At 45.9% G+C, this 12377-nt stretch overlaps 1 protein-coding gene across 3 annotated transcripts in view; it reads left to right on the plus strand.

Annotated features, from left to right (window-relative positions):
• Nucleotides 1-1307: 1307 nt before the first annotated feature.
• The window catches only part of TRAF3IP1 (TRAF3 interacting protein 1), a 29481-nt gene continuing 18411 nt past the window's right edge, over nt 1308-12377 (plus strand). For 2 of the 3 annotated variants that reach the window (XM_027734953.2, XM_039382756.1), the window contains exons 1-6: nt 1309-1521; nt 2325-2393; nt 3898-4059; nt 5221-5361; nt 5471-5914; nt 7479-7556. In XM_027734953.2, the coding sequence (XP_027590754.1) occupies nt 1399-1521; nt 2325-2393; nt 3898-4059; nt 5221-5361; nt 5471-5914; nt 7479-7556 (1017 nt within the window). In that variant the 5' untranslated portion in view covers nt 1309-1398. Of the gene's footprint in view, nt 1522-2324; nt 2394-3897; nt 4060-5220; nt 5362-5470; nt 5915-7478; nt 7557-12377 lie in introns of all 3 variants that reach the window. The other variant, XM_039382755.1, reaches the window with a different exon arrangement.

Consider the following 12377-nt stretch of genomic DNA (forward strand, 5'->3'; position numbering starts at 1 on the left):
GTTGCTTTGTCTCTGGATGTCTCACTGGGAATGGCACAAATTGGTGTTTAACACTGGAGGGGCCACAGCCTTAATTAGCTTTAATTTTCCAATCTGTTCCTAAACCAACATTCCCATCTCTGAGGTATTCCCGATCCAGGTGGGATTGTGCTGTGCAAAGACCCGGGTTCAGCTGGAGAATTGGGATTTGGATGCAAGTTTAAAGTTATTTTAGTGTGTTTTTCCCCCATTTTCAGAAGCACAGTCTGGTGTTTACTGGAAAGGGAATGGGCTGACCCTTTATTTCTGCTTGAATTATACAACAAAGGTTTTAATAATCTTATACAGACTCCAATTACTAAATTAATGACTTTCTAACTCTTTCCTCTCTCTCGTAGGGGATTTTAATGCTGTCTACAAGTCCCTGACAGGAGGGTGAATCCAGGTGGGGTCGGGCTCTGCTCCCAGGGAACAAGGGACAGGATGAGAGGAAACAGCCTCAAGCTGTGCCAGGGGAGGTTTGATTAGGATATTATGGAAAATATCCAGCCTGGGCTATGCTGTGTCTCTCAGCAGCCCCAGAATCCCAGACTGGTTTGGATGGGAAGGGACCTCAAAGCTCATCCCATTCCATCCCCTGCCACGGGCAGGGACAACTTCCACCATCCCAGGTTGCTCCAAGCCCCGTCCAACCTGGCCTTGGACACTTCCAGGGATGGGGCAGCCACAGCTGCTCTGGGAATTCCATCCCAGCCCCTCCCCACCCTCCCAGGGAAGAATTCCTTCCCAATATCCCATCTATCCCTGCCCTCTGGCAGTGGGAAACCATTCCCCCTTGTCCTGTCCCTCCATCCCTTGTCCCCAGTCCCTCTCCAGCTCTCCTGGAGCCCCTTTAGGCCCTGGAAGGGGCTCTCAGCTCTCCCTGGATCCTTCTCTTCTCCAGGCTGGACAATCTCAGCTCTCCCAAACTGGCTTCCTGGCACAGGGGCTCCAGTCCTCGGAGCGAGTCCAGAGGAGGCACCAAGATGCTCCAGCATCTCCCTGTCCTTCCAGTGCTGGCTCTCCCCAACAGGACCATGGAATCAGCCCTTTAGCGATAAAGCCAAACACCGTCACCGCAGTAAAAACCCCAACTTTTCCGGCTCTTATCCACCGCCCTCTGCCATAGCGTTCATTTAGTCGCTGCTTATTCCGCTGAGGGGCGGGCCGGGCGGCTTTGGGGCCGATTCCAGGTTTTTCCCCCCCGGGGATGCGGTTGCTATGGCCGCGCTGTCCCTTAGCAACGCGCCGTGCGCATGCGCAGCGCGGGGCACGCCGGGAGCGCGGCCGGGCCGCTGCCGGTGCGTTCCCGGTGGGATTTGCCGCTGGATCCCCCTGGCATGAGCACCGGCTGAGCGCTGGGGCCCCGGGGCCGCCGCCATGAACGAGGCGGTGGCGCGGCGGACGCGGGAGAGCCTGGGGCAGGTGATCCGCAAGCCGCCGCTGACGGACGCGCTGCTGAACAAGCCGCCGTTCCGGTACCTGCACGACCTCATCGCCGAGGTGGGACCGGGCACCCCCCGCGCACCGCCAGCGCTCCCCGCCCTGCCAGAGACACCCCCGGGCTGGGGACACGCACAGGGCACGGCCGGAGGGCCGAGGGCATCGCGGGAGCTGGGGCGGGGGAGGCGCTGGGAAAAGGGGTTCGCGCTGGCAGAGAGCGGGGTTAGGTGGGATACTGGGAAGGAATTCTCCCCTGGGAGGGTGGGGAGGGGCTGGGATGGAATTCCCGGAGAAGCTGTGGCTGCCCCATCCCTGGAAGTCTCCAAGGCCAGGTTGGAGCACCCTGGGCTAGTGGAAGGTGTCCCTGCCCGTGGCAGGGGGTGGGATGGGATGAGCTTTAAGGTCCTTCCAACCCAAACCCGTCTGTGATGATTCCGTGAATGAAGAAACCAAATCCTTCTAAAAGCAGGAAAACACCTTTAGATTCCTGCTCATAAATCCATTAGGAATTACCCATCTTTACCCACCTTGCTGGATCACACCCCATTCCTTAGAAATGTGTGGCTCTGGCATCACTGAAATGCCCTTGGCTGTTTGGCAGGAGCTTGGGGGAAAGATTTCCTTGGAGATAAAGGGTGAGAGCACCTGGTCATGTGGTCAGTATGTCCATATCCCAAAGTTTAAAAGGGTCTGAAGCTTCAAATCTAATAAACAGTATTAAATGCCACATGAATAAAGTGAAAAATAAACAATACAGATTAAAATCAGGAGCTGTATTACTTACTTTTTATTACTTCCTAATTTATTACTTAAAGCAGAGGCTTTCAGTGTTCTTAACCTACTCCTTCTCTTCTGTTTTTTAGGTAATCAGGGTGACAGGTTTTCTGAAAGGACTTTACACTGATTTTGAGTTGAAGTCAGACAATGTTAAGGTGGGTCTGAGACTTCCTTACTTCCTTAGCTTTAAAATAAGTGCTCTTTGAAAGCTACCACGAGGTTCTTTTGGCCTTTTCCATGCTCTGCCTCAAGGATCTGTCTTTAGTTTTGCTGTGGAAGTTCCTGCCTGTGGGTTTTATTATGCACTGCATGGGGTGAGCAGCTACAGATTGATTTGTGACTGTGACACTTTGCTGGGTGCAAAGAACTATTTTTATACCTATTTCAAACCACTGAGGGGTAATCTCTGCCCAGATCCACTTTTCCCAGTTATTATTGTATGAGAAAAAAAATCATTCTGTAGCAAGGGATTGATAATAAATAACTGATCAATAATGAGGGATAAATTGATAAGAAATCATAATGCTTAGAAAGCCACAGGCAGGTTTAAAGAGTCTTGTGGTCTCTCAGTGGAGTCTGTGGCTTTATTGCTTTATATATTTGTGTCTATGCACACACATATATGTGGTACATAAATATATCCATGGAATATTCCTGTTTAGTATCCCAGGACTTGCTGAGGCATTTCTGTAGGAGCTGCATTCCACAGTAGCTTTATTGCAGTATAAAAATGGCTCATTACTGAGAGAGGAGGTGAATATTATCCCTGAAAACTGCTTTTCTTAAGTACAAGGGGGACTTTAATGTGTATTTGCTGCTTTCTGCTTGGCTCTTGGCTGAGCTCCCTGAGTTCTCCAGCTCCCAGGTTGATTTGGAATTGCTGGTTCCTGGCAAAATGCAAATATTGGATATCAAGCTTGATCTTGTAATTTTTTATATCATCTTATAAATATAAATATTTTGTGTATATGTAATCTATATTTATATCTATATTTATTTATATTTATATTTTATTATATTTATATACATATCAATTTCTGACACTTGAAATAAGGGAAATACCTTAAATCCACCCAATAAAAAACACTCAGCACTGTTTCAGATATCTCTTTCTGTCTTGATACACTTTGATTTCCTGCTGCAGGTGGGAGCTGTAGATTTCCCACTGCTCCATTAGGATTTCTTACGTGGACAGAACACACAGATAACTCCTGGAAATGATGAGGATGGAGGAGGAAAGTTTGGGTCTTTATTTGAAAACATATTTGGTTTAGAATAATGTCTTGTCTCCTTCCATAAATTATTAGATTTCAGGAAGGACGGATGACTATTTAATAGGAGGTTGCAGCATTTCTTTCCCTTCCTTTTTATTTCTGAAGGGGGGGAACATTTTGTTACATTTTATTAAATAAACCCCTGTTTTCTCCCCACTGCATTTTCTCCTTCACACCAGCATTTCATTCTCTGGGCCAGAAACCCTCCAATAAAATTTTAATTCGTTTATTTGGTGTGATTGTGTTTTACTTCTGCTCTTCCATGCCCACTGAAAGACGTCGTGTCCGTCGAAGGGCCCTTGGGGCAAGTCGTGAAGTGTAATTCTGAACCCCAAGCACGTCTAATTGTGGAGCTAAAAATGTCTCTGACTTGCTCTTTTGCCAGGATAAAGATTCCAAAATCCACTTCCTTCAGAAGGCCATCGATGTGGTGGTGCTGGTGACAGGGGAGCCCCTGGCAGTGAGGCCGGTGCGTGTCGTGGCTGGACACGAGCCCGAGAAAACCAACGAGTTCCTCCAGGCCATTGGCAGGTGTTGTTTGAACAAGGTGGGACTGCCTTTTGTACACACAGGGAGGCTGGAGCAGTTGCTTTGATATTTATTGGTGGCCCAGGGGATCCAGGGGATCCCTCAGTCACACCTCTTGATTCTGGAATAAAAGTCATTTTTCCACCGGGCCTTTTTTGAATATGGAAACGCAGCAAAGGAGATATTTGATAAGTGGTTGAAAACAACTGCAGGGGCAGCTCTTACACTGAATTATTACATTTTTACATGTTATTTCTGTTGTTACGTTCTTAAAATAATTCTTATATTAAAAGCGACGGGGATTCTTTGCTTAGAAGCGTTACAGAGATTTTTGAAACACAAAGATATTTCAAAAAACCTTTCAAAAATACCCTTCAAAACAAAGGTGTTTCGGAACCCCTTGAACTAATGAGTGTGAAGAAATGGTGTCTGTTTAACAGTGAAATATTACAGTGTTTACGGGCTGCCTGGGAGTTTGCTTTGCGTTATCTTTGCTAATAATTGAAATTATTTTGTTGTAATTGGCTGTGTTAATTCCTTATGAATCACTTGAGATCAGGGAAGGGGAATGTTGATAAATATATGCATTTATAAACCAGGAGAGAATAAGGAGCCAACCTCAGTGTAGTGATTGCAAAGCTATTCCTGTTTCAGGAAGGAAAATTCCCTCGAAATGGGATGGGGTTTTTTTTGGTTGCTGCTGATGGAACAAGTATTGGGTGACAGTGGAGTGGCCTGAGAGTGAATGCAGATCCAACACTGTGTGATTTTAAGAATATTTAACCAATCTGACAGTCCTGGAATAATCATTTGACAGGTTTTTCATCATTTTGAAATATATTTAAGCAGTTGCAATGAGAATTGTAATACACTAAAAAAAACCCACCATCAATTTCTATAGTTCTGGTTCATTTAATCAAATTATAGCAAGAATTAATTAATTAGGACCTTAAAGGGAGGTGTTTGGTATAAAAGAGCTCCTGGGAAAGAATTCAGTGGTCTCAGAGGCCTTTTCTCTGATTGATTCTGTGAAGGAGAAAAAAAAAGAGCTTTATTTATAACAACAACAGCAGCAAACCCAGAAGAAAACCCCAACCCCCAGGTCATGTTGATCACAGAGTTAGGAAAAAAGGAGACATTTCCTAAAAGAATTTCCCTGATGTTTTTCTGTTCCTTGCAGCTCTCCAGTGATGCTGCTGTAAAAAGGGTCTTAGCTGGGGAAAGAGCTGATCCTAAAGGGAAACCTCCATCCTCCAAACCTCGAGAGAAAGAAAGCAGAGAGTCCAAACCAGAAGAACCAAAAAGCCATAGGGATAAAGAGGTAGAATTTGCATTTTTTTGGAGGGTATTATTTATTTGGCTGGTTTTTTGTCTGTGTAAAGTCACTGAGTGCTACCGGAATTAATTTGGAGTGTTGACTTTCTTTTTAGAGCAGGAGGGACCCTGAAATCAAAGACAGAAGCTCAAGCAGAGACAGCAAACCCAAAGAGAGCAGAGAAAGAGAAAAGGAGGGTGAGAAACAGAAGGATAATAAAGAGAGGCACAAAGAACCAGAACATGAGACCTCGAGGGAAGGAGAGAAACGAGAAAGGGAAAGAAGCAAAAAACCAACCAAGCAAGGAAGAGAACTGGAAAAAAGCAAAGGAAAAGGAGACACAGAAGATGATCTGGAGCGTGAGAAAGGACAGGAAAAAGAGAAAAAACATGAAGGAGGAAGAGAAAAGGACAGAGTGAAAGGAAGAGGCAAAGAGAAGGGCAGGGACAGGGAAGGAGAGAAGGACAGAGAGAGAGGAAGAGATCGGGACAGACGTGGGGACAAGGAAAAGGATGAGGAGCATCTCTGGGAACGTGGGAAGGAGAAAGCAGAGAGAAAGGTAACGGGAATGTCACTGCAGAGGAGAACTGTGCCCATGCTGTGGTTGTTCCAGTGACCTCCCATGGCTGTGTTTCTGCTCCTTTAGCAATTCAATCCTCCCTTCAGCAGCAGTTCCTCTCCTGAGGGGAAGGTTCTGGGGTGGAGTCTGCGACTCTGCTGGAGTTGCACTTCTGTATTAATTTTTTCTGGCTTTCTAGATTAAGCTGTTTGGCTTTTTGTTTTTTTATTTTGTTGTTGGGTTTTTTTGGGGGGGTTTTTTGGGGGTTGGTTTTTTGGGGGTTTGGTTTTTTTTCTTTTTGTTGTTGTTGTTGTTTGATTGGTTTTGGTTTTGTTTGTTTTTTTTAATTGAAAGAACTGCTGGGAAGCCCATCTGGATTCTTGTGGGTGTGACTTCAACACCATCCCATTCCACCCCCTGCTGTGAGCAGGGACACCTTCCACCATCCCAGGGTGCTCCAAGCCCCATCCAGCCTGGCCTTGGACACTTCCAGGGATCCAGGGGCAGCCACAGCTTCTCTGGGCAACCTGTGCCAGGGCCTCCCCACCCTCCCAGGGAAGAATTCCTTCCCAACATCCCATCTAACCCTGCCCTCTGGGGCAGCCATTGCCCCTTGTCCTGTCCCTCCATCCCTTGTCCCCAGTCCCTCTCCAGCTCTCTTGGTGTCCCTTTAGGCACTGGAAGGGGCTCTAAGGTCTCCCCGGGGTCTTCTTTTCTCCACCCTGAGCTCTCTCAGCCTGTCAGAAGGTTCGAAGGAGGTGGTCTCTGAGGTCCCTCCCAGCCCAAACCATTCTGGGATTCTGCTGAGCTTCAATTTAGGTACTTTAATTTAGGTAATTTTTACCCTTTTCTGCCTTTTTCATTTGTGTTCCAGTAGCCTCTTGCTGTGATGTTCCAGGTGAGCACAGATCCATTAAAAGAGTCATTTAGAAGAGATGACAGGAATGAGAGAATCCCAGAGTGGTTTGGGTTGGGAGGGACCTTAAAGCTCATCCCATCCCACCCCCTGCCATGGGCAGGGACACCTTCCACTAGCCCAGGTTGCTCCAACCTGGCCTTGGAGACTTCCAGGGGTGGGGCAGCCACAGCTTCTCTGGGAATTCCATCCCAGCCCCTCCCCACCCTCCCAGGGGAGAATTCCTTCCCAGTATCCCATCTAACCCTGCCCTGTGGCAGTGGGAAGCCATTCCCCCTTGTCCTGTCCCTCCATCCCTTGTCCCAAGTCCCTCTCCCTCTTTCTTGTCAGCCCCTTCAGGTCCTGGAAGGCCTCAGTGTGGAGTCAGTTGGAACAAGATGAACTTTCAGGTCCCTTCCAACCCAGGCCATTCTGGGATTCCCTGATTGTAAATCCTAAACTGCCTTAAGAGCCATCTCTTCATTGCCTTTTGTTTTGTTGTTCTTCTTATCTTCTCTTTCTCCTCTAAATAATTCCTGTTCCCCTCTTCTGCTCTCTTCATGGCAGAAATTTGGGACTGATGGACATCAAAGATGCTTCTGTTCGGAGGGAGCTTAATTTGGGTGAATCTCAGCCCATTGAATCTAAACCAGCTCATTCCTTTTACAGCCCACAGATCCTGAGGAATCCACACTTAGGAAAACACAGAGGCCAACTAAAGACAGCCAGTGCCAGCCAGATAATGAGGTTAGTAGTGGGAAATACAGGAATGTTGAAAGTGTTGCACTTTAGAATGATTTGGAAGTCTCCTTGGAAAGATTTTGATTGAAAAGTAGGTAGATAACAAGTTTTAGGGCTGTAAACTACACAGAACAGATGCTTGTCTGGTTGGTTGGTTGGTTATTTATTTATTAAGAATTTCTCTGAGCTTGAATCAAAAAAAAAAAATCCTCTCAATTTATTTCATTTTCCAGATTTTATTCCTGGGTGTTCATATGTTGGGTACTCCAGGAAAAATATTGGTTTGTTCCAAGTTCACAGAATCCCAGAATGGCTTGGGTTGGGAGGGACCTTAAAGCTCATCTCCTTCCAACCCCCTGCCCTGGGGTTTCTTCTTGTTCCTCAGGATCTTCCCTGGAAAGCTGTTGGGTTTTTTCATTTATTGTTATGCTTTAACAGGAGCTACTGTTTTGGAAAGAAAAGAAACCCCCTGTTGTTTCAGGGCCCCTGTTGTGTAGCTGGATGATGGTGGGAGCAGCTCGGGGAGCGCCTCGGAACAGGAGCTGTTCTTTGGGATACGTCTGTGTCTCCAGCTGCTGCTTCCTGGGGACATGAGGCCATGTGGGGAATTAGGGAGCCAGATGGCTTCATATTTAGACAGTGAGACTTCAGGGAATTAAGCTGAAGCAGCTCAGCCTAAGGAAAAAGAGAGGCAGGACCCCCAGTCTTGCAGGAGTCTCCGGGCCCGCTGACATCACCGTGTCTTCCACACGGGGTGATGAATTTAGAGCTCTGCCTGGACTGAAATCCAAGCAAACTTCTTAAGTTGCTGGCACTTGGAGGCAGAACTTGTAACAGAAGGGTTTTTTTTAGCCCCAAGCAAATATTCCTGGCCAAGTTAAACTTCCTGCAGATTGGGGCTCTAATGGAAATTCTGAACCTTGTCCCAAGCTCTCGTTGTGCTCTTGGGCACCACAATCCTACACGGGGGCAGGCAAGTTTCATTTCCCTTCTTTAAGTGCTTTTGGGAGGGATTCCAAGGCTTGGAAGTGGATTTTATTCCCTGAGATCTAGAGGACATTCTTGCCCCTGTTTGCTTGTGTAAGAGCAGAGGCTGCTGATTTATTGTTATTTAGGTGATGAAAACACACCCTTTAAACCAGTGCAGGACAAAAGGTTCCTCATCTTTAAGGTTGTGGAAGAGGAAAATGAGATTAAAATGTGCCCAGTGAATTTTTCGAGCTGTGATAGTTGCACAGAGTGAAACAGGGGAAATTCCAGCACGAAATAATTAGAATCCACAGCAAGGTAATGCCTTTATTTCCAGGGATTTGCCCTCCTTTCACCACTGTAGCTCCATTGAAGTGACGTGGCAGTGAAACAAATGGATTCAAAGGAAGGCAAACAAGTTCCCCCTGTGCACATGGCAAATATTGACTCGGATTTTGCAGTGTCTGCTGCAGAATTAATAAATCCTCAGCATCAATCATCAGCTATGTTTTATATATATAAAATATATGGTTATACCATATATATATTCACTATAAGAGAAGTGAAACAACTGGAGGCAACCCCTCTTTTTTGCCCTGAGGACGAACCTTTTTACCTTTTCTCTGCATTTCCTCAGTTCAGCTTTTTATAATTCATATTCTACATGTACAGCAAAGCCTTCAAAGTTTAGCTCCTGGCTTTTCTCCTATAAAATTAAGGATCTTAATGTGTATTCGTGCAAGTCTTAATTCCTCTTGTTGCTAATTATCCAAGCTTTAAAATCTACGTAAATTTTGACAGGTTGACTTTATTATTTTTTTTTAATTTCAGTGTATTTTTCTGTCACTAAAGCAACTCTGTGTGTTGTGCAATAGTCATCCCATGGGTATCTCTAATTTTCTGGAGCTAGAAGAAAGCAAGGATAAGTAGGAATTAAGAGACATTTGGGCAACACATGGCAATCAGAAGCTGCCTCAAGGCTGGCTCTTGCATTCCACAGTTTGGGATCAGGGTTGGGTTGTTCTGTTCTCTCTCAGTCCACCTGAGGTAAAAAAAAAAAATCATATTTAAAATGGCTTTTGTTTGACCTTCTAAATAATGGGGATCACTTTATCTTTGCACAGAAGGTGCTGGAGGTCATGGAGCACATGGTGCTGTTGGGCTGGAAGTGGAACAGAACAGGTTTGTCATTTGTCCCTGGGGCCAAACACCTTGGAAAAGGCTCCTCCATGTTTCCTGTGGCTGCTGAAACTCTTGGCTAAAGCTTTGTGTAATATCCTGTCACTTTTGGCCACTTGGAAAATGAGTTTTATTGATGCCCTGCAAAGCACAGTGCTCTGGAAATGGTCCCTTGAATCAGATCTGACCAACTTCTCTTTCTGTCGGAGCTTAATTGGATGTTATAACAAACTATAGAACCAAAAAAAGCCAGCAGAGAGAATCATTCCATGGAAATCTGCTGGGAATGACCCCCTCTTTTTGGTGTCAGTGTGTTAGAAAGCCATCATTTCAACTTAGGCTTCAAAAAGAGGGATTTTCCTAATCTTTCTGTGTTTGCAAAGCGTTCGTGTGCAGATGAACATCATCTTGTGAGGCTTCACAAGAGATAATTGATTGATGTTCTCCTGCTAAGTCTCCTCCCCACAGCACTTCAGTTGGCCTTAGCAAGTCAAGATCTCCCTTTATGTATGTTTAATTTATATAAAATTATCCTTGCACACGTTAATTATGGTAGAAATGCAAATACACCTCCTGGCCCTGTGGATCTAAGTAGAAAAAAAAAAAAGTATTTTTGAGGGCAGGTTGAATTAAATTTTGGTTCACACACTTAATTCTTATATTTTATTATTTGTTTATTCTTAATTATTATTATCTACTTATCAATGGAGCTGATGAATTGGAGGGGGGAACTATCTAATGATTTCTGAGACATCAGAAAAACTTGTTTTCTTACATTTTAAAGTGAAATTCAACCTATTTAAAGGTTAATAATGAGGCCAGAACAGCAGAATGAATGGTTTGCTGGATCCTCTCCATAATCACTCAAAAATGGGAAGCATCCATCCATCAAGAATTCCATAGAATGTGTTTTTTCCAGGATGAAGTGTAAGATTTCCCTTTAATGGCTCCAGTGGCTGCTTTTCAAAGCCTGTGAATCCCTAAGAAGGGGAATGACCTCTTTTCTCTCCCTTTGGAAAGCCCCAAATCATAAATATTGTGGGATTTTGGAGGGTTTTTTTGAGGAAATGTCAGCTTTTACCCTGCACCTGCTGCCAGTGGCTCTGCAAAACCAGTATTTGTAGCCCCTGCCTGACATCAATAAACTAAATCCACTTTTCCAGAAGCCTCAGAGCCTCTTCCCAACTCCCTGTGCTAATAATGACATCACCCAGGAGCTGCTGGAGCTGGAATGTGCCAGATGGGCTTCACTTTCCCTCCTTGCAAAGGCTTGGGGTTGGGAAGGTAATTAAGGATAATGAAGATGAACCACTTCAATGTTAGCTGAGGGAATTCTGTCTGGTTTTCCTTGTATTTCCTCAAGAGGAGGCACCTTCTCGTGGAAGGTGGCAGGGGGTGGAATGAGATGAGCTTGAAGGTCCTTTCCAACCCAGAGCATCTTGTTGTGTCCTTATCCATTATGCCATGGATGGGCCATTGTCCTGTGTGCAAGATATTCTGGAAAATTAATGATGGGACTTGACAGTTTTCTCCTGCAGGTCGGTGGAACATCCAGGGTTAATGTTGGCATAACTCTGGAAGAATTTGTAACCCTCATTTTTAGGTCAAACACATGGACATTGAAGGTTGGACAGGATCATCTTGGAGGTCTTTTCCAGCCTTAAGGGTTGTGATTATCAGCAGGGCTGGAATAAATCTTGGATGCAAACTTCAGGGACTATTAGTTCACACAAACTCCCCAGAAAAAGCACGAGGAAGGAAATCCTGTAAGGTGCTACACATATTTCAGGATTTTGGATAGGGGGCAGAGATTATTGGGATAGAAAGCCCGGAAACGTAAAGTGGAATTCTACAAATCACCTGGAACTTCACCTTGGTACGTTCAGAGGTCGTTGCTTCCTTTGCTGAAGAAATCAGGGAGTTAGGGATAAGGGCAGGGAAGTTGTTGGAAGCATGAATCGTGGAATCACAGAATCCCAGGGTGCTTTGAGTGGAAGGGACCTTAAAGACCACCTGGTTCCACCCCCTGCCATGGGCAGGGACACCTTCCACTAGCCCAGGTTGCTCCAAGCCCCGTCCATGTTGGAAACTTGTTGGAAGCTGGAAACTGGTTTATTGTGTGCAGTGAGGGCCAGATCCCACCACTGGCTCCATGCTCTGGTCCACATGGAAGCAGGATCCCCTTGTGGGAGCCAGGATGGGTGTAAGGGGATGGGCTGTCTCCTTCCCCCCCTGCTCCCATTCCCAGGAGTTTCCTTGGGCTGGCAGGAGCCCTCCTTTCCACCTTCTCTGGATTCCTTTGGCCCCTGCTGTGCTCCAGGCATAGCGAGTGGCAAATCCCCTGGGAATGCTGGCATCTCATCCCAAAGGGACTGCTGCTTTTGCACGTCTTTTTCCCAACTTGCAGCCTTGCTCCTTTCCAAGGAGCATTGCCAGGTGCAGAAGGAGTTGTCAGTCAGGTGTTCCTGGATTGAGGCAGGGCCAGCTGCATCCAGGGAGATCAGGATCATTCCAGTGTGTGCTTCCCTGCTTTCATTTCCTGGCCTCTCTGCCTCCAGACCAAGGTCAGGGTCCTCAGAAACACCCTGAAGTTTCCTCCAGTTTCATCTTTTCCCCTTGGGAACTCTCCCCCTCCCTCCTGGACCAGCTGCACCTTCGGATCATCCATTGTCTGCTGGA

The sequence above is a fragment of the Pipra filicauda genome, unplaced genomic scaffold (assembly GCF_003945595.2).
Source record: "Pipra filicauda isolate LSUMZ 115617 unplaced genomic scaffold, ASM394559v2 scaffold282_size1924045_pilon, whole genome shotgun sequence".
Classification (NCBI taxonomy): domain Eukaryota; kingdom Metazoa; phylum Chordata; class Aves; order Passeriformes; family Pipridae; genus Pipra; species Pipra filicauda.